Here is a 23,515-nt window from a genome sequence, read left to right on the forward strand (position 1 = left end):
ACTTAGGAACTAATATGCGCGATATAAGATACGCAACAATTTTTATAGAGGCAGTTTGACTACGGCCATATAATTCGAAGCACACACAAACCATCTCCATAAAAATTGTTGCGAAAGTACCACAGGATTCTGAAACATGGATATTTGGGTAGGGCACATACTAGTTCCTAAATAAAGTCTTGACCCAACTACCATAAGTCCCATATTCGAGATATGGACCTTTAATTTTCATTTTTTCATGTTTTCGGCAGCCTATAACTCCGAAAGGAAGCATTTGTGCACTCAGGTTGGTCTACATTTTTTGTCTTATCTTGGTGTCAGGAATCACCTCCCAAACGTTGTCGGTGTTGTTTTGAAACACCCTGTATATATATCTTACTATTCTAAAGGTAACAAATAAGAACTATCTGCAATTATGATGTTTACTGTCCTCATGATGCTTAATAACTTAAATTATATTATCCTTGACATGGAATGAATATTAGTGAATTGTATATAAGTAATTACAACGTTATTTACATTGGATATGGCTCTCGTCTTAATAATAAACAGAAAAACAAGTTCATATTCAGCATTCACAAGGACATAGGGGAACAGCAATTCTTAACTACTAGGAAATTAGCATTACATACAGACTTAGATGGGTTTGTATTGTAAGTAGTTAACACAAGAATTCTTTGAGTTGTGGATTATAATTTAGAGTCCCGTTCAGCAGTATGGCTATATGAGACGTGAACCTACAGTTTTAACGTGGAGTCCGAATCACATGAGGTCTCTCTGGGAATCGAACCGAGGTCTCCTGCACCAAAGGCGCGTACACTATCCACATAACCACCAGAGCTCGCAAAATAAATTTCATTCATTTAACCTTACACTGCAGACAGCTTTTGCAAATTAAAACTGTGATAAGAGAGTATTATTTATTTCTTTATTTAACTAATCTGTGCAGATTTGAATCCGTGTTACACTGGGAACAATTAATGGGAACAACATAAGAAGGAATTACGAAACATCGTCAAACAGGGCTATCTCAGAATTTGTGTAGTGTGGATGAAGAAAATCCTCAGTCAATTGGAGCTCAAACATTCTGTTGCAAATTAAGAATATGTCGTTTAGTATGCTATTTTATGAGCTTAGAGTTCCTTGTTGCAAGTTAAGAACACAGTACGAAAAACAATAACACACTGAGCAAGACTCGTATGTGATAATATGTAAAGAAACACAATCACCTAACAGTTTCAACACAATAACTCTGTCTTCATCAGACTTCCACTCCTTCTGGGACTTGGTCCTCTTTTATATAGTCTCCGGAGATCAACTAAAAGTGGGAGACCAAGTCCCAAGCATCCAGAAGGAGTGGAAGTCTGATGAAGACACAGTTATTGTGTTGAAACTGTTACGTGATTGTGTTTCTTTACATATTATCACATAGCCTTGCTCAGTGTGTTATTGCGTTTTAGTACAATATGGAAACACAATATTTCATTATATTAACATTTGTGCTTAGACTTCCTTTTGCAAATTAAGAATACTGTCTTTCATTATGCTTATATACCTAATACAGGACGATAGACTTCTATATAGATTAATATGAAAAGGACACGGTACGGCGCAGAAGCAACTCAGAAATGTGAAAGTTACACACAGAGGCAGTAGTGCGTGATGCGTCTGCTAGCAAAGAAGTCGCGTTGTGCGATGTTGCCCAAAATAAATTGTTCTGGGTAGGGTATATTATAACGCTTTCCGATGCACACTTTAGTTGTTTTAGAATAGTTAAACAGTGCCATGAATACGGGTTTCCTATTAGACGCTCCATTAAGAAAGCCATAGTACGTCGAAATGCAGCACGACACCCCCGGATTGTGCATCCCTGACTAAGCCACATCAGAAGCGGATCCCATAGAAGCTGACAACACCGGTGTTCCGCAAAACGAAGACATTGACATATCAAAAGAATCCACTGACTCAGCGTCTTATGGCCACCCAGTTCCACCTGTCCCAACTCCATCAGAAATAGTTACGTTTTAAGGATGTATGCCCTAACCCAAAAAGAATGAGAGCATTGGTTATGATTATGACTAAAAACCAAAGATGTTAGGTTAGGAATAAGCCCATCTTCGCAATTGGGAAAAATGTACAGGTGTGCTTTTCTTCTTTTAAGTGTATTAAGACATGTTGAAATGTTATTAAGCGTAGAAAAAAATTGAATCATATATTAATATAGTACTTCGAAACTTTGTATACATATGAGCACATGCTATTTTTGTCATCTACATTTCCATACGTAAAAGAACATTCCCAGTGAAAGAAAAGACAGCGAACATAGTTCTCGCTTCCATAATAGAATAAAAAAAAGGAAAAAGTGGGAAAATACAGCAACATTTGCAACGGATTGGAATATCATTGTCTAAGAAATTCAGTTATATTTGTCCAGAAGGAGCTCGGCAGGATTGTTCATCTCAGTTCAGTGGTAAAGCACAGGACTGCTAATCGTGAGTTCGATATTCGTTTCGGAGAACCTTTTTGGTATTTAATGATACATTCCTCAATGCATGAATAATTATGTAAAAAAAAATTACAATAAAATAAATCAGTTTATATATATATATATATAAATCATTTCAAAACTAAATAATTATTATGTTTAAAATATAACACTTTAGATGTGGTGAGTGTTGACCGAACGTCGGTATATTATGTGTGAATGTTAAATACAAAATCAAGTAAAACGTGTAATGGTAATATGTAAGTGTGGTTATGTACTTGTATGCAGCTATTTGTCATACGGAGGTTACTTCTCAATATTCTTATTACGGAATAATGAAAGATACAACTAGTAAAATAATTACTAAATTCAAGGCATTTGTATCTGGCGTTTGTTTCATTTACTGATAAAGTTTTGTATTATGCATGTCCTTTATTCATCTAAAGCATGATTACAGTTATGGAAAGTAAAATTCACTATTTATTGTGTTATTTGAGTACAGTGTTTGCTCTACTCTTTTGAAATTATTAGCATTTCCTCACACACTTGTCGCGAGACTCTGAAACATACGTAATTGTATTTCGTTAAACACCACCAATCTGATGTTTTGTGAAACAACAGTGGTAGAATAGATACCGTAGCATTTTGAAGTCCTTCATTCAATTTCCGTATTCCTGAATGTCGAAATTTCGGAATTTGGAAATTTCGCAATTGTAGATAGTGAAAATCATATAATCAAAAATATGAATCTTTACAGGGTTGTAGGAAAGATGCCGTGTAAATTCACACTCAGTAGTTCATTAATAGAAGTAAATTAAAAATATTTTCATTGCCGTTTTCTGTTTAAGTGTGCTCAAACATTTGCTTCATCGTTATTCCGGGGTTTCGGAATATCCCAACTTTAATAAAGAACATTTTCCACGGATATGAGTATCATTGTTATCGAACACTGGAAATTCAAAGTCATCAATCTTCAGAATGGGTTTGTATATGTGTCCATGGTGGAGCACGAGATTCCGAATAGTCAGGTGTTGAGTTTAATTTCCATATAAGCTTTCCTTTATTAGTAGAATTGCACAAAACTACGATCCAAGAGTGGTTGCTTCGAGAAATATTTTCAGAGAAGGTTAAGTAGCTCTAAAAAGGGTTATTTTGGGAGTTGAGATGGGGATACTATTATTGTATTCAAGACACTTCTGCATTTACTACACGTACTATTTTTCTGGACATGGAATGTACTAGATAACAAAGAAAATATTTATGCGTGATTAGTAACACTGCTGTTTAGCTTTTGCTGCAAAATAATATGTGACACGCTATACTATCTTCATAACTTCACACTAAATACACATTGTTACTACTCTTATTCTGTTCATTCCCAGCTATAAAAGGCAAATTGGACACTCTGTATATGGTAGTCAAAGGGTAATTTTATCATCATAATAAAACTACTTTCTCTTAAAATTCATTTTTAAAAAAAGACCGAAAAAGAACTTATTTCCTCTTATGGTGCTGAGGTAAATTTCGTTACAAGCCATGCGTACCGAGAGTAGAAGGATCAACTTTTCCCCCCACTGTTTCCATCCAACCAGCTACCTAAACTGCTTCCGGCTATTCGAAAGCTAAGCTTTTCCTCAAAAACCTACGTAACCATATCTCCCTCTCTCTCTCTCTTTATCCCCATCCCCTACCCCTTCACACACGAACAGAACAGAAGATTTAGAGAGAACATTACACACACACTATATGACCTCTCTTGCTGCAGTTTCCTAACCTTCAAGCGAAACCATTTACATGTCATTTGCACTCAAACACCATAATCATAGAGGATCGGTTAATATAAAGAGATATAAATGCCCCAGCTTCTTCTCTTCCTATGCAGCGATTCCCGAACAAAATTCAAGAGCTTAATTGAACATTTTGTTTTTAGGGGACAGCGATGATGAACCAAATAACATCGTTAAAAGAGAGGGTTCTCTCTTTCCCCATTTTTTCACTTTTTCATCATCATAAAACGCTATTTAGTTATCTCTCTATGTTGCACGGTACGGGAGAAATTGGAATAAAGGTTCTGGCAACATTGCTTTTCTGGTAGAGATAACTGGTAACGAGGCTTAAATTTAATTTGCCGGTATTCGACCTACAAAACCATAAACTTTGTCAACAGCAACACTTTTGCAATTACATGTAAATTCATATATGCAATAAAAATTGAAATCATCCACCTCGTGTTAAGAAAGAAAACAGGACTTTTAATAATGATAAATAAATTCAGTTTCGCGGTTATTTTTATTAATCACGTTTTCATGTTTTGTTAGAATATTATTGTATGTAAACGAAATGAAAAATCATTAAAATAGATGTTCCAGTTAAATAAATCTCAATATTTGCATATCAAGTATAACTAAACTTTCTTGTTCTGTAACCCATGAAAAATTAACTAGGGGTAGTGACTTGAGTCATAAGTAGAGACTGGACGTTAGGCAAAATGCCCATTCTTTAATATTAAAGTTATGGTCAAAAATAACTTCTTAAAGTTTATATGGGGGGTTATAGTTTCGATTTAAGCCAATTTTATTTTGATTATTTTGCCTATTTCGCCCCTTACTTCCTAAATAATTACTTGAGTGCCTAATATTGCCTATTATATGCGTTTTCTTCAAAATATGCCTTCATTGATAAAATATATATGTTATGTTATGTTATGTCGCCTATTCTATATACTTTGAACATTATCTATGACCTGAATCTATTTTTTAATTGTATTAACTATTTATCTTCATTATTTCAAGCTACATTTTAATGCCTATTTTTGAAATTTTAAGTGCCTATTTTCCAGGTTTTTAATGCCTAAACATCCGGGCTCTAGTCATAAGCCTACATAGGAAGATAATGTCCTCTCAGTGTGTCATTTTAGGAGGGGTGCTACCCATCTCTTCCAGCGGTGCTCCATTTTTGCCAACTTCTGACGAGAACCAGATTCATGTTAGTCGCCACAACAGACGCATACAGTCTCCATAACGGTATCATCACTCCGAAAATGTTGCTTCTGGTGCGTTCTCCAGTGCGGGGAACACGTGGTAGTTAGGCATGGGCGCGAGACGCGAGAACGCGAGAAGTCTCGTCTCGTCTCGTCTCGCAAACGAGACGAGAACGCGAGACGAGACTTATAATATTTTGCGAGACGAGAACGCGAGACGAGACCTGATATCTTTTGCGAGACGAGAACGCGAGACGAGACTTCAGTAAGTCTCGCGCGAGAAGTCTCGCGAGACTTCTCGCGGTCTCGCATAGTTTACATTTGTGATATTGATATGGTATTCTTTTGCAAGTACCATCATACATATTGAAAAGAAGATAGTTAATAATGTCAGGATCGAGTTTTGTAATAAACATGGGTGTACCGACAGTAGAGCCCCAGCAAAGAGAGTGATGGCAAAAGAGCGACGACCAGGAGAGCGTTAGCCAAGAGATCGATGGGTCAAAAGGCGACGCACAAGGAAAGCGACAGCAAGGAGAGCGACGGTCCAAAAGGGCGACGCACAGAGATCGATAAACTATGGATCAAATGCTTGAAACGTGGTCATAATTCAAAATCAGTACAAATGGACAAAAAGTGCTATAATGAGGCTTTTGATTTTGTTAATTATCAATTTGACATCAAGTTAAAAAAAATGGAGGGCCAAATTTGGAAAAAGTAAAATTGGCGAACTGGACTTGGTACATTGGTGCATTTGACTTTGTTGATTATAAACTTACTAATTTGACATTAAAATTTAAAAATTCAAAAATGTGGATCCATATAGCGGACTGCGTCTGAAAAAGTTTGAGATTCGAGAGGGAAAGATACTTTGTCTACTTCAGTAGCTAGGACAGAGTCAATCTACCAGTCATTTATTAATTAAAATATAACTTAATGAAGTCATTTTAATTTTTCAGTTAAACAATTGTTTTTCTCCCCCTTATTTTTCGAAAGCTTAGTCCTCAACCGTATAGAGTTATTCCACCTGAAAGCGAAAAATCGAGCAAGACGGTTGGTTATGTGAATGATAATAACCAGAAATATATATATAAAGTTCTAAACCGTGTGGAACAAAAACGCACAGTGGAATACTAACAATATTTTGATTCCAGCAAGAAATATGCTTCCTCCACAAGTGGTGAAAATTTCAATTTGTATTTCAACTTACTTCTGTCCCGGCATGTGTTTACGTGGCTTCACGTTTCTTAGCAGCTGTAAAATTCCACAAAAACATTCTTGTAAACAAAGTCCGGGTGTAGAAAGGAATGCAATCACAAACGAGAGTCGTGTTTTTCTGTTTTCACTCCTTTTAGTAGACTCAGTTCACGATTGTTTGTAATTGTTTGCAAAATTTGATTTTGTTTGTAGCGGTTTCAGACCCTGGAATGCAGACAACACAACAATCTTGATGTAGCGTTGGAGCTTCAAAAGGCTGTAATGGTCACATCTGTTTTACAGATTGATATGTATTGCTTTCTTTTCTTTCTTTCCTTCTCTCTTTCTTTCTTTCTTTCTTTCTTTCTTTCTTCTTTTGAATTTTGGAGCAACAACAACAATATAAAGTGACAACATGAAAACAGATAATTTAGTGAGGCTCAGAAACACAAATTTGAGTGTTTTAGTCATTTCCGATAAGAAGTTAGAGGGGGCATAGCTCAGCATCCGTTCTCTATGCACTATATACCATTAGCACTAATAGGAATTAGAAACACAAAAGATGATTTTTTTTCTATAGAAAGTACAGATTATACTTATTCTCTCAAAATTGCGTTCCCTTTGACACAACAAATTTTTCAATATTTCTTCCGAAAATATAATTTTGGTTTAATTCATCGACTTGGACTAAAAAGATCCATATTTCGTAACCCAAAATGTGTATTTGCGTCGTCACTACTACGTGGTAAAAAAAAAAAAAAAAAAAAAGGACTGTCCACATACCTATAGTGCAATTTTGAATTTATTTATTTATTTATTTATTCATTTTCGATAGAGCTCCAAGAAAATGAACATAACTTAAGATTCAACTATGGTCGGATCTTCAACATGAATGGCGTGCATTACAAACCATTCCATTTTCCTTCCTATCACATATTGATAAGTGTTCAGACAAACACTCAAATCTCGAATGCGACCGCACGAAGATTTTGGCATAATTTGTCGTTTCCACATGGAATAGCTCTATAGGTATTGTCTACATGTTCAGCCGAATCTCCATGGAAGTTATTCCCTTCATCACCTTCGTTTGAGTCGTCTAAATTTTTGTCAGCTTCCGTGTTGGAAATAATTAAAAGGTTTACAGCTTTAGATGACAAATTCTTCATTTTCTTATGAAATGATTTGCCCAAAGAAGAAATGAAAGGATCTGTTGTTGCCAAAAGCCTTTGGAACTTATCATCCATGTTTTCAATACGAAAACAGTTTCGAGAAAAATTCTGACAAGCTGACAAGAATTCAGACGGTTCAGACGATGAATTCGATAAAGATTCGGCTGAACGTGTAGACAATTATATGGTTGAGGATGAAGCTTTCGCAAAAGAAGGAGAACAACAACAATTGTTTCGATGAAAATATCTTCAGTAAATTGTCCACTGATTTCGCGTATTTATTCTTTATATAACTCCTCCTGTACCATTACCACGCTAAATAAACACCAAAAATGAATTGAATTCAGGCCTGGTCATACCGAAAGTGAAAATGTTTACTATTTGCCTAAACAAACAGCTAAATTTCCGTATTTTGTTTTGTTTAATCTTGTTTTTGAGGCGAGAGATAGAAACTGGGCGAGACAAAATCAAATCTGTCTCGCCTCGTGACCAGGACTGGTGATATTCAAGAAACAGTTCACATTTGTTTCGAGATAATACATTAACGACGTCTCAAGATAGACTAATTTTTCCTCTTGTCGCATCTCGTGAGCATCACTAGTTAATATAAAAACTACTAATACTATAGAATTAAACTTGTTTGGACCCGACACTACTCGAAACTTGAGCAAATATCGAGTCGAATTGGAGATTTTTTGAGCCGAGTTCTCGAGTGGATATAAAATATTTTTATTTCGAATGAAGCCAAATTTAAAGAAATTTTTTTTGAACTTGCTCGTCCCCAACCCTCGAACAGAATGGGTCCAGAAAAGGTAAATCAATATTGTGCGTTCGTGCTGTACTTTGCAGTAAGGAACAATGCTGTCATAATTATGAACTCCCCAAAGATGTTAATGTTCTACAAAACTGATACCTTAGAAGTGCATGGTTCTCATCGAAACATCCCTTCCACACATCATCATCTGAAATCGTAGAGACAATCGCAGACGAAGGCAAGTCAGTAACTAATAGTTTATTTCTAAACTTTTGGGCTAGCATTTATTTGAACATTTACTATAAATTATGTCGACTAGTGGAAATAAAAAGAAAAAAATACAATTTTCCTTTGTATTATGAAATTTGTATTGATTTTTTTTTTATGTTTTCTGTTATTTTGGTAGTTTCAAAGTATCTAGTTAACGGAGTAAGTGTTGTGACTTTTTGGCAACACTGATAGTTGCTTAGTTAGCTGTTCTTGTTTCTTGAAATGGTTTGGTCAGGTTGTCACAATTACTGATTTCATGATAGGTTTAAGTTAACAAGGTTAGTCAAAATCTAGTTATTTTAGGAGATTTCCTCATGACAAAAGATTCAAGAAATAAAGATTGTGTTAGTTTTTCTTTATCATTACTTTCCCAAAATGTAATAAAATAGATTCTTCCATTATCTACACTGTTTTCTTTATTTTCTCTTTGGGGTCGTGAGCCAAGATCTTTGGTCATAAAGTTCTTGAGGAGGGGGAGGAAAATAGGGGAAAAAACGACACGTTTTGTCTTGTGTATCCACCCTCCTCCTGATGATGAGACAACATCTTGACAAATCATAAAAGCAGGATAGCAAACACCAGTACAATGCATTTTTTTTTTATTTCTTTATTGAAGACATATTTGGAAGCTGTCTTTTCGGAAAATTTTGTCGAAACAATGAACTTAGGTAACATTGCATATTCGCGGCTGCGGTTTCCGGTCTTCTGTTATTGCACCCTCGGTAAAAATATCCTAGTTCAAAAATATACGGCTCGCTTTGATTTTTCCTTCAGTGCAGAAATTCGAGGCTTCGGTCAGAGGATACCATATCTTCTCTCTCTCTCTCTCTCTCTCTCTGTTTCTGTCTGTCTCTGACACTCTGACTTTCTTCTTCCTATTTTCAATGCATTATATATATTGTTCCCCCTGCCCACCAAATTGTTTTCTTACGGTAACTTGTTTTATGAAGGCAGAAAAAGGGCCTATTGGCTTGTCTAAGAAGAAAAATTTTTTAGTCAAATAAAGCAGTTGTTTCTTTCCGTAAACATAAATTTAGGATAAATGGATTTATGGCTGCAAGACGGATCCTCTCACCAAAACCAGAACTGATATCTGCTTAGATTTTATTCGTCAGAAAAGGGGGGAGAGAAACAGTGACGACGCCAGAGGGGGGGCAAGGGGGCGAGCACCCCCTAGTAGCTACTTCTGCCCCCCTGACTGCTACCTAGACTGCCCCCCTCAAGATTCCTACAATCTTTAAACATTCTACATGTAGTATTTTATATCAGTATCATAACCAATCTCATTGTCAAATTGTAGTCTACTGTACTTTCCATGCATTTACTATGTGGTAGATAAGTCCTCAAGCTTTCTTCTTTGAGCGGCTGAGTATTTCTGTTTTCTAATTTAGCGCCTTTTGAGGTAAATTTTAGTTATACTTCTTATGATTTTTAATTATTGTGCCTAGCAAGCAATAGTAGATTTGGTCGACTTGTTTTCTTCTCATTGGATCAACTTCGATTGGAAATAAAAGAAAGGTAAAACCAGTTACGTAACTTGTTTGTATTTATCCAGGTTTGAAGTTTTCAGTTTCATATTTTGTTTTATTTAAAGGTTCTATACTTATCTTTTCTGAAACATTATTCACAGCTTTCAATATTCAGAGGATGTGCTTATAACAACTTAGTTTGCAACTACCAGGGCTTAATTTTTTGAAGGGGATAAAATGAGTTGTGTTTTCCCTTCCTGCAAATGATAATAATAAATTTATGGAATTAAATTGATTCCCAATAAAACGTATTGTCAGGGTGCTGATCTTTAGTTAGTAATTGGCTTACACTATTGCTCCCTTACTTATTTTGTTTCAAAGTACTGACGTGACGCCTACCATATTGAGTAGGAGCTGCTGAAAAATTCGTAGCCTAACCCAGAAGGAGTGCACGTGGAATGGTGAAGTTTTACTTCTTCTACACTTTCCCCGAAAGTCAATATACTACCTTGTACACTGCTCTAGTTTTTGCAGAAAAGTTAAAAAATCTGAAGATTTCCTCACACCACTGTTCGTAGCACTATCCCTATCAGATCTAAAATTGCGTTCTTTCAAGTGTTATTTAAGTTTGGGAAATAAGTACACGTAATAGTTAGACGGAGCTAAATCTGCGGAATAATAATGATGATCTAGACATTGAAATCCTAGATTATGCAATGTCAGTTGTGTTGGCAGGGGCTTGATGGACAGATGTATTCTCCTGAAAAAAAAAAAAAACAATTCCTTTCTTTTCATTTTCCAGTGCGTTGAAATTTGAATTTTTCTTTCAGTTTTGTAAGTAATGTAGAGATTCTGGATTAATTATTTGACCGTTGCGGAGGTAGTCTATGAGTACGACTCCATACTTACCCCAGAAGAATGTTGCAAACAGTTTCTCAACCTACTTCTGTGTCTTGAACTTCTTGGGGCGTTGGAGAAATGAGCGCTATTACTCCATTGACTGTTGTTTCGATTCAGGATCATAGTGGTACAACCATATTTCATCTATGGTTACTATTCGTGAGTGAAATTGATCAGCATTACGGTCAAATTGAAAGAAGATTTCTCTTAATGCCGTCACTCTTTTATTCTCCTGACAAATATTTTGGGAACCCATTATGTCGAGAACTTGAGCATACCCAAGCCATTCTGAATTATGCTACCGACGAGTTCCAAAGAAATGCCCAGAATCTCTGACACAAGTTTTGCTGAGAAGGTAAAAACTGAGAAAGCGGGGTGCAGCCAGACCTCAGACTATAATATGTATATCGTGAGTTTACTATACACTTTAAAAAGTATATAAACAATAGCTTAAATTATTTTTGTCACTCAAAAATTGGGATGGCCTAGGCCCTCCGGCCCCGGGCTATATCCACCACTGACTGAAATGCTGCAATTTTCAAGAACAATGTCACATATTGCATCCATGATTTCGGAAAGAGTCATTGCTTTTAATCATCGTGGATGTAAAACATTATTTGTTGAGAAATCACCACGTTCATACTAAGCCACTTACTTCTTCACCATTGTATATAACGGAGGAGAGACCCTTGGTGGTACTGATTTCCTAATTAATTTACTTCGGTGACTTTCCTTGGTGGAATAAAAATGGTATAACAGTTAGGATCTGAATGTTCGTGAAATTATCTGTTTGGGCACACATAATCACTTCAGAAGCCTGAGAAACAATAGGAATTTCATTATTAATATGCAAATTTGTATTTGTACATACAGAGATATGTTTTTCTAAACTGCGGTTTCATTTTTCTACCTAGTACCTACACTCCTTCTGGATTGGACTAGGATATTTTCTCGATATATATATATATATATATATATATATATATATATATAGAGAGAGAGAGAGAGAGAGAGAGAGAGATGCGTAGCATATAGTACTGGACGAATGTGTTACTCTTAGCATACGCGAAAGTAATTCAATTTATGTTTGGATTTCAAAAGTTTCATTGAAAAATATTTCATATGCAGACGTTACTTATTTGTTAGTTACAAACTTTACCTGAAATAAGTTTAAGTTATAATCATATCGGTCTAATATAAAAACAGCAACGAAATTACACAATGTAATGTAAAATAAGTCAAACGTAATAAATATGTCATATTTGGCATGGCAAATAGCCGCCCCCCTGAAAATGTATCTGCCCCCCTAAGAACTTAAAGCTGGCGTCGTCACTGGGGAGAAAAATGCTGTCGGTACTCCACTACTTTTTTATGGTTTTGTTTTGATTTTAAGGAAAAAACTAGTGTTTCAGATTGCAAACAGTTTGAAATATTATTTCAGATGAGCTTGGTTCGTTGCGTGAATTTCATTCCATTCCTCAGTTTGCGAAAGACGGTTTGTATTGAGATGAAAGTGCATTTAAGTTGTGAAATATATATTACTAACGCTGCATGTTTACTATAAATACGACTATTTGAGTTACCGTTCTTACCAAGTTATTTGAAAGTTTTATCTTGCAAGTAAGATTACTCAAATGTAACATGCCGATTTCGTTCATACTTTACATAGACAAAGACTACAGAAAACTGGCATTTTTTAATACCGAGAATGTGGGCTGTAAAATCAGTCATTGTGAATCGGAATGAATGGATAAGCATTGTGTAACAATGCAACTATGAAACAAAACTATGTAAACTTTGAGTATACATTATTTTAAAAGGGTCGAATGAAGACTATATTATTCCAGTATTGATTTGCGAGACCGCGAGACCAACGCGAGAAGTCTCGCGCGAGACCGCGAGACGAGACTTCCAAAATTTTGCGAGACGCGAGACGAGAACTTAGGTCTGCGAGACGAGACGAGACGCGAGACGAGAACAGCTTTTGATTTTGCGAGACGAGACGAGACTTGTTTCAGTTCTCGTCTCGTTTGGTCTCGCGCCCATGCCTAGTGGTAGTCAGAGAGCGCCAAGTTCCGTGAATAGGACGGGAGCCATAACAGCAGCCAACATCATGGATTTGCTGAATTGAGGTGACACGGCGCATTGTCTTGGTGGCAGATTACGTCATTTTCCAGTTTGCCAGATCTCTTTTCAACTATTGGGACTCCTATTTGTCGCAGGTACTTACAGTAAAACTCCAAGTTAATTGTTTGTCTTAATAGTGAAGTTCCCTGTGCATCCTAGAAAATGAATGCATGCCTTCCCTGCTGAGGGCTGCACAGGACATGTATTGGGTAGTAGTGACATGCCATGTTTCCATTGGTTCGATTATTGTGTCGTTTCCGGATCAGCGAAATAATCCACTCATATCTTGTCTTGGATGATCAAGCAATTCAGAAAGTCGTTTGTGTCAGCGTGAATATGATCAAGTGGGCCTCTCAAAGTAAACTAATGTCGCTCTGGTCCATCATAAGATTTTGAGAAACCCACCGTATGAATAACTTCATCTGCAGGACGTCATGGATAATGGAATGAACGTATTGATATTTTTATATGCTGGGATATGGTTTTGATAGTCATACGGCGATCATTCAGAACGATATCATGCACAATTGTCACAGATTGGTCTGTTGTCACTATTTTGGGTGGCCGACACAATCCTTGTCAGATATGGTGTTCTGCTGCTTTGAATTATGTTACCCACTTTGGACCATTTCATATGAAGAAGCATCGTTCCGCAATGTAGCAAGCACGTTCTCGTGATTTTTCTTTGCCAACACGCGTTTGAGAAACTGATGGCTGATTACAGTTCGTTCACCAACAAGTTCCTCAGTCATGCACGATGCCATCTCGACTGGCGTTTTGGGACGCCACCACTACGAGACGCTAGCGATCGGCCTTAAAAGTATTTGGACCTTCCTCTAAATGATTGAGCTTCACGCTGATGAAGAATTTCTCAAATCACACCGTTTCTTCCTATGTAGGCTCAACATTTATCAAATGGTCCTCATATGGCCAAGCAGGACAAATAATGAACGCAAGAAATAATGTCTGCACTAGGCGCCAATGTGTCATTCTTGTCCAATTTTGTATACTTAAGACTAATATAAACCTTTTTGAAACTGCTTTCGTTAGAAACCATTATTTGCGAAATATGCTTCTAAATTGTACCAATAAACCTCCTTAAATCTTTATGGCCTCTGCTGTTAATAAATGTAAACATCTGGAAATAATAATATTTATTTCTTCATTTAATAGGTTTGGATGATGATGAGCTTATCAATATCGCCGTGGTCCGGTGACCCACCGTGACCTTGCCTACCTCTTCTCTCTGACGCCCTCTGTTGGTAATGACCGCGCTGGAAGTTGGTGTTCCTCTCACCGTGCTCACAGTGCTTGGTCTCCTGATCAACGGGTATATCCTTCTCGTGGCATTCCTCACCAAACAAGTAAGCATACATTTTCATAGTTTTAGATATTATCGTTGACTTTAATTATTATCAGTGAGGTTTTGGATTTACATAGAAACACTATTTAGTTAAAACGAGACAAAACAATCAAAACTAAAGGTTATTAGGAGCGTATACCTCAATTTCTCTTTATGTTAGTTTTATTCCCAGAGATGGACAGAATTACAATTCCATAATGTATAATAAGTAAATAACGATACTCTACACGACGCGGCACCTAAATTAATGTTTTGTATGAAACAATAAGCTCGTTATATTATTAAATCTCTGTGAAAATGTTGTTTTCAGCAAGTGAATATTTGTACGTGTTGAGCAAGAAAAGAAGACAGTGGAAGAGTCTACAAACTAAACACTCAAGATAGAAGTAGAAAATCTCATCAAAGAAGCTACAGAGAGTACCACGAAGAAGTTCACCACTTACAAGGGGTGTATGCGAACCGTGACAGCTAGATATTTATGAAAATCGATATCCCGACTAATCGTGGATCGCTAATCATCGTGGTGAAAGTCACTCGGTGCGGAAATGCATTGTTTACCCGCTATGTGGCCTATAATACGTATACCAAGCAGTGACCGGGTGAGACTGTACCGAGTTATACCTCAAAAACGCCGGGAAAAATTAGCAAATGAAAAATGTATGTGGATAATCTGATACCTACGGGAAAGAGAAACGTGAGCAAGAACAAGGCAGTAGTGTCACATAAGCATTGTTGCCATTTCGACACAAACTTCTAGTTTTTTTCAAATAGAAGTATACCATTTTAAATCAATTGGCATAAACATGAAAGAAAATAAGAAAAAGTGGGTTATCAGTGCTGCCAAATAAGGGAAATATAAGGTTGTAAAGCAGATACATTATGAGGTCCGTACAGAGAAACGAACGAATGTACAACAACAAGAAGACTGCAGAAGGAACACATTTACAGTAGGAAGTAAACTACAGCATGCACATAACCCAGTGACTAACGAGCTAATTTGTATTTTATTTCTTAAAATGTTCCTTTCGTTGGTTGGTTGAACTTTAACGTCCCTGGTTTCCTACCAGAGTTACCACTCTTTGGTAAACCTAAAGTAGGAACACATTTTTCCAACGTGTGCAGATTGCAGGCTCCTCATACTCAAATGTGTACATGGATCAATTTATTAAGAATAATAGAAATAAATACACATATTAATGAATGAACATTGCAGTGACAATTTAAACTCATATCATCAGCTTGTTGGTGGTTAGTTAGACAGAAGTCATGGACCATTGAACCCGTGCAAGCAGAGTATAACTTCATTTGCAATGATTTCATTGCTGCCAACACGAAACATATTAGTTACAAAACCATAAGAATATATCAGTATTCATAAGCAAATGTCGTGTATCGAAATTTTTAAACGACACTAAGAATTACTGTCATATATTTTGCGTTTTGGATAATTTGGCGTCCTGTTATATAATGCGCCCCTCCTGGGTGTAATTCAGGAAGTTCAAAATTTTCTTAAAATTAGAGTACGTATGTTTTTTTCTTGGCACGCTTCCCGCCTAAAGGATGGATCTGTCTGCTACGCCTTGTTGCCACGCCACGGTTAAGTTCAGAGTTACAATACTCTAGGAAACACAGCAAAACGCCACACCACTCACAAATCACTCTAACACACTTGTTCGCGTCTGGCAACTGAGTACTTCAAATACCCGCCAAATAGCAGTGACCTCATTTAATGGGCTGCCTGACAACTAACGTCACCTACACAGCAAAGCCAATAAAACGTCTGTTGGATTAAAACGTTCACGTGAGTGCTAGCGGAAAATACTTTTAAAGGCCAACCAAGTGCACCGGCGGGAAATGTGCCAAGATAAAACAAACGTACTTTAGGAATGTCTCACTCAATTCAGGACACGTGGCAACCATAGGTTCTACAAACTTAATGTAGGATCCGAATCACATTAGTGTCTATCGGGAATCGAACATGCTGTTTATACGTTTTTTTTTCATATGTATTCAAAGCCGTACACAGTTTTACATTTCGGGAGAAGGGATTGTCTTTTTAAAAATTTACTTTCTGTAAAATGAGTTATTTTTAAGAATAAAAATACATAACATCTGTTGAAGCAGTTACATTATGCAGTAAACCCTTGATTTAAGTAAGTAATGCGTTTTCAAACCCTTTACGTAGTTTGAATTTTACATGAGTCGAATTTGTGAATTGCCTAAGTGTAACTTTGTAAGAAACCGTAATATTTATTATCATCACCATTATTATTATTATTATTATTATTATTATTATTATTATTATTATTATTATTATTATTATTATTATTATTATTATTATATACATATGGAAATTGTTTATACAGTATTACTTTATAAATGAAACATCAGGCAGCAGTACTTCCATGAATATGATCTATGAAATTGTGAAAAATATGCAGGTTATATATAAAAGTTATTTTAGATATGTTCTTTTATACAGAAAAATACTGTATATTACATATCTCATTGCATACTGCAAAGATGCCAAAGCCGCGAAAATGTTCATACGCGCCAGTAGTTGTAATTTCCGAGGTTAATTACGTAACTACAAATATTGTACCCTTATCTGGGGTGTTATTGCAGTCATGATCATTTTAGAGTGACGTTCTTACTTCCATAACTCTTCCCTCACTCTTCATCTCGCTTATGCTCGCATTACATAGGCAATTTCTATCTTATCAGTTTATCTAGAGGTGTGGCCCCTGTAGAAAAAGGTTCTTTAGATCTTACTTCGTGAATTATTAGATTTCACTCGTAAATTTTCTAAATAGTGGCTCCATATTGTTAATCTGTACCTTTTCCCGTCAATTTTACTTTATCTTCACAATATTTTGCAACTGTCTTATTAACAGTATACTTCTCAGTACTCCTACCTCTCATGCATTTGTTTAGAAGAAAACATGGTGATCACCATGGTAACGAAGAGGAAATAATGACATCACTACTTCAGTCTACAGCCTCAGTACTGAAACAGACGCTAAACTGAATTTAACTAAACAGCCTAGTATATTTTTAGAAGTTTAATAGAGGTAGTGTAATATTATTAATAAGATAATGTATGAATCACAAAGACCTATCATTAATGATCAAAAGCAACTATACGCAATATAAAATCTCTTAGGTACAGACTGTCAAGCTGTCGGCACAATGAAAATAAAACAAATATACGATTTATCTACAGGGAAACATCATTGTCTACTTGGAGAATAATGTTAATTATATTGGTGCATTTAGATTTATTAGGTCCACCCTTTAAAATGTTACAGTGGCTGCAAAGTAAAGAAACAAACAATCAAAAAAAAAAAAAAAAACGACACTACGCTTGTAACTATATGCGTGTTAAGAATTTTCAATCTGGACCAATTTCTGATCGGTTAGCATGAATCAGATCTTTCTATAAACAAGAAAACATGCAATTATGAGTGGTTCAGATAAGTTTTGAACAATAATTCTGTATTAGGCCTACATATTTGCAATGTGAGGTTGATACTGATGGTACTAAATCATATTTTTCCAGAATTATTTAAATTTAATATCCGATAATAAACAAGCTAAGTATATTTTCACACTTGTTGTACCTCCACATGTACTTTGTATAAATACACAAAATCTTCGATATCAGTGGAAACATTTCACTATCAAAATTTGACACATTTTAACATCATTTACCTAACTGCATGCTTTTTCTATCTTTTTCGTAGTTGCATACATTGGAAATCTTTTTTACATATACAGGTGTTTCTTTGATTGTAATATTTGCAATCCGGAGGACGACATGTCACTGTTTTCGCTTTGTACTAATGTTCTTAGGCTATGTTGTTTAGAAAATAAAATTGCGATCACCATGGCAAAAACAAGACGGATGTGACGTCACACTATTTCAATCTATTATGAGACGTGGAAGCTCAAGTTTAAAGTGGAATCCGTGCCATCGTAGTGCGTTAAAAAAAATTTCAAGGGTCTCTCACAAGGAATCAAACCCAGAATCCCGTGCACCTATGACGTGAGTGTTTGGCATTAAACCAGCGGGGAAAGTCTGTCTATCTGTTTGACAGGTAGCAGAGTAAAAAAAAATAAGAAATCGCATAGGAAATGGTTTTGTGATACGGATTGTATGTCCCACAGTGTTCGAAGTGGAAAAAAAGCAAAAGGGTTTATGTTTTATTACGATTTTGACTCGACAAACCGGCTATCTAAATGTTGAAATACAGTGAGGGTATGTTGCCTAAAAGATTGCATTTCTGTTTACATAATGACTGAAAATCATTGAGAGCTTATTTGTAGTAATGCGTGGGGCGGGGGCATGGAGAGAATTTGATCCCCTCCAACTTTCTAATATATATACAGTAGAGCGTCGATTATCCGAACGCCGGTCAACCGAACGACCGCTTAACCGAACTGTGTACTCGCTCGCACCTGTTACTCTCCCACCCTACCGTTCATCATCCCCCTCACTCCCGAACCAAGTTTCCCGTAGTAGTCGCCGCACTGAGCCACCGCTCGCGGAACATTGCTTCTAATGGGGCCTTCATAAGGCGCTGCTGACCGGCCAAGCCGCCAGTCGCTGTGTTTCAACAATCAGCACACTTCTGTCGGTTTGGCACTGGCTGTAGAAGTACAGTCCAGTACAGTGCAGTACAGTACAGTACAGTTCGATTATCCGAACAAACCAGTTTTCCGAACATCCATGTCCCCCAATTACTTCGGATAATCGACGCTCTACTGTATCCCCTTATGTTGTACACGAAAATGCTCAAAAACCGAATAAGAATATTAATAATTTCCTGCGGGAAAACTTCTGGTAACCCACTCGACCGTGGGATATTCCAAACACCCCAAGGTCCGCTCTCACAGCAGACAACTCCTAAACCCACTCATGCTCAAAACACGGCATTTTTATGCAATAAGACAAGAAGACACACACACATAGAAACATGCATATAACAAAGAAACAATTCAGTATGGCACATCAAAATATAAACTAGATGAACTTCTTTGAAGACACCTCATTTTAAAAACAAAAGGTAAGAAAAATGTTGATGTTGTCAACTTAGAATTATTTCTACATGAGAAGTAAAACCTATTACGTGCAAAGCTATTTGTCAATTACTGTGTATAAAGATGGGTTTATTAAAGGTATTTAGCATCTACCTTCCAGTGACGGTATGTTTTAATCATTGGAAAAGCAGAGACTGTATGTCTTCATTACTGAAAAAACAGCGGCGGTATGGCATACCACCGCATACCGCCTCACTTCGACCACTGATGTCCCAAGAATACAATAGATTCCGTCTGTCTTCTTTTACCTCTCTACTGTTGCACGTTATAATACAGAGAAATTAAATTAAACGGTATAATTAATTTCCTTCCAAATGCATACGCACAAGCAGGTGCTCAGTGATGTAACATATATGACATTAAATGATTTATTATCGATGACAAATTAAATAGATGATCACACATCACGCATATTCGCAAAGATAGAATGTTGACGAGAGAAATCCTCGTTTATTTGTCATTCTGTCGGACAATTTAATTAATATTAAAACAATGTCATTATTCTCTATATGCTCACTGTTGTTAAGATCTTTACGTCATTATTTAGACACGTCATTTAAAAAAGAAAAAAAACGAAAAATTATCATTCTTTCCAGAAAAAAAGTGTCAATTTGTACTATCTAGTAATTTTGAATAATATTATCAATTAATTCAAGAAACATATATCAACCTACTGACGTCATTATTGAATCCGTGCTTTTTTTTGTTCCTCTCCATTGCGATCTTCCCTTTTTGATTTTTGCCATGCCGTACAAGGCATGTCCACAAAGTCCGAAATGATTCAAAAATAGCGAATCTGAAGAATTATTTCAGATTGATCACAGATGCAATACATTTTTAGCAGAGTCTACGAGCTACGACTGTTGGGCTGATTAAGTGATACTCATTGCAGTTGTAATATTTCACAGTCTGTGTGGCAGGAAATAGTTTGGAAGATGTGCTGACCTTATATTTGCTAGCTTGTTTACATGTTGTTATTGTTATACTGATCGCCAATTAAGTTTTGGTTAACAAACAGTTGTGAATTTTTTTTTTTTTTAATAATAATTGGAAATGTAGCAATGTTGTCACCAATGGCGGCTCTTGAAGGAAGTTACAACGGTAAAAATTTAAATGTTATCTCCAAAGTTAAGGGAAGAAAGCATAACTAAGGTACTAATAGAAGTTTTCACTGATTTTTTTTTATTACGCTATAACATACTTCAGAGCTAGCTGATTGCAGGAAATACTTCCTTTTGCTCATGCGTTGATTCTAATTAGTCGGAACGTCCGATTGAATTTCGGTCTGTTTTTCGTGCACTTAAAACAATGACCACATGTTTGTACCTCATCTTTCAGTTGAGGGAAAACTGCGTCGCTTAGTAGGGAAACGGCTTAGAGAAAGATACGATGTATGTTTATCAAATGTCTATAATATTACTAATAAAACGAAGATTGAAAAAGAAACAGAACTTAAGTTTAAAAAAAAAAAAAATAGATTATTTATCTATATGTTTATAATAAATTAATTGAATATACTTGAATACAACAAAGTATTTAACGTATATTTCTGTAGCATTACACAGTAATAAATTCAATGCATTAAATTTACTAAACCTACCTAATGTTACCTTCCCTAATATTGCAATCTAATCAGTACAACCTGGATTTATATGCAAAATGCATGTTTATAGTAAAATGCACGAACATATGGAAAATATTTTCTTCTTTCCGACGAATTTTCAAGAATTCGTTTTAGACGCATGTGAGTGCATATTTTGAGTGAATTTCGATGTGCATGCATATTTCGTAAACTTTGCAGGATACTGCATGTTTCCGAATTTGATTGGTGCATACTAGGATAGTTGAGAAAAAACCTTTGAGTTTTACGTCCCACGGTTATGCCAGTTAGGCTAAAGGAGACGGTGATTATGAGAAATGAATGAAATGGTGGAATGAAGAAAGTGGGAGGAAACGGGAGAACCCCCGAGAAAATCCACGCACACGGTGTTTGTCCACCACAAAGTTCACTTGGCGGGGGCTGGGATCGAACCCGAGACCCCAAGCACCAGAGGTGAACGCTCTACCACTGAGCCACCGCGGCCCCAAGCATAGTTGAGAGTATATCACAAGAAAGTAGATTATATTTAAAGTGAACTGACTCACTTTGTAAACGCAGATGTAGAATAAAATGTTGTATAGAATAATAGAAGAAAGTGTTGTATCCTATCCTAAATTAGTCCACCTGATTTGTCTTGCACACGGTCTTCATTGCGCAGCAGGAACAATCAGATGCCAATATCTGAAAGTAGACGCGCTTGTATCAAATGTTAAAAAAAAAAAAAAAAAAAAGTATTTGTGAAAGCTCCATCGCACGTACGTATCTTAAACAAGTTGCGAAAAATGTTCCAGTACCTTTTCAACCAGTGGAACTCGTGGCTAAAAGCTGTGTCCTATTATGCAGATAACTTAAATCAAGTCAAGACTGCTGTAGACTCACTAATTCCCGATGATGTAGCCGCTATTTGTGTCTCAAAAATGTTTCTCTACAAGTGGCATTGAGAACAAAATTAAGTACATACACAGTCACTTCTCGAGAATACCTGAAATTATCAGACTTGGAATCCCATAAGAATGCTTTGCAGCATTCACTCTCCTTGTTGAGCGAATTATCCCAGACTTTGTCCAGTGAAACAACTCATGGTCTTGCAAAAATAGCGTCAGATAAACTTTGCAAGGTATTAGGCAAAAATCCTGGATACAAAACAATCTGTGCCATTGCAAATGTATTTAATGGTGAAAAAATGGAATTGGAAGAGAACGTAACACAGGATATTTGGTGTTCTTCATATGTACCAGTGACTTCCGCTGATGTAGAAAGAAACTTTTCGACCTACAAAACGTTTCTTACAGATAAACAGAGGATTGACAGAAAAAAACCTAAGGAAGATGTTAATAGTTTATTGCAACAGAGATAATTAAGATAGATATGTTTGTAAGAAACTGACATTTTATTTTCTTCGTGTATATTTTATTTAAAATGTCAAATTTTTAAATGCATATTTTTGATATTTTTCGTGCATATTTGCATGGATATTTTGGGGTTTGTTTGTGCATGGAAATCCAGGCTCTACTAATTATTGTCTATGAACGTCGTAATCATCCAAGTTTTCCAGTCTTTTAAAAGCTGTAATATACATGCACATGTATAAACACACGAAGACAGTTGCGATAGTAATTTTATTTAGTACTTTTACGAAAATGGGCATTACTTGCAGCCTGAGTTAATACACTAATTAATGTCGTCATGTTTGGGTTACCAACCTACCTTACAAAGCGAATTTTATCCATTCTTAAGAAAAAATCAACGATATAAAAGCACGGTGATTAAATAGTAGAATGGCGCCGTGTGGACTTTGTGGTGGACAAACACCGTGCTCGTGGGTTTTCTCGGGGCTCTCCCGTTTCCTCCCACTTTCTTCATTCCACCATTTTACTCATCTCTCATCATCACTGTCTCCTTTAGCCTAACCGATATAATCGTGGGACGTAAAACTTAAAGATTTCATTTCATTTTCATTTTAATAGTAGAATGCTAATTTCTGGTGTGCAAGTTCGTCGTGGATTCGGTAGTCACGTGTTCACGGGGAAAGATCAAGGAAACTCGCTCACAAGAGAAACCATTTCTCCAAGTAAAAATAATCTAAATTCTCTACTGAATT

At 36.2% G+C, this 23,515-nt stretch overlaps 1 protein-coding gene across 1 annotated transcript in view; it reads left to right on the top strand.

Annotated features, from left to right (window-relative positions):
• The window catches only part of LOC145694746 (uncharacterized), a 432,718-nt gene that overhangs the window by 362,984 nt on the left and 46,219 nt on the right, over positions 1-23,515 (top strand). Inside the window, exon 3 of the mRNA XM_081771356.1 lies at positions 14,525-14,715. Within this exon, the coding sequence (XP_081627482.1) occupies positions 14,617-14,715 (99 nt within the window). The 5' untranslated portion in view covers positions 14,525-14,616. The remainder of the gene's footprint in view (positions 1-14,524; positions 14,716-23,515) is intronic.

Source organism: Thermobia domestica, chromosome 9, assembly GCF_964235325.1.
Source record: "Thermobia domestica chromosome 9, izTheDome1.hap1.1, whole genome shotgun sequence".
Taxonomy (NCBI): domain Eukaryota; kingdom Metazoa; phylum Arthropoda; class Insecta; order Zygentoma; family Lepismatidae; genus Thermobia; species Thermobia domestica.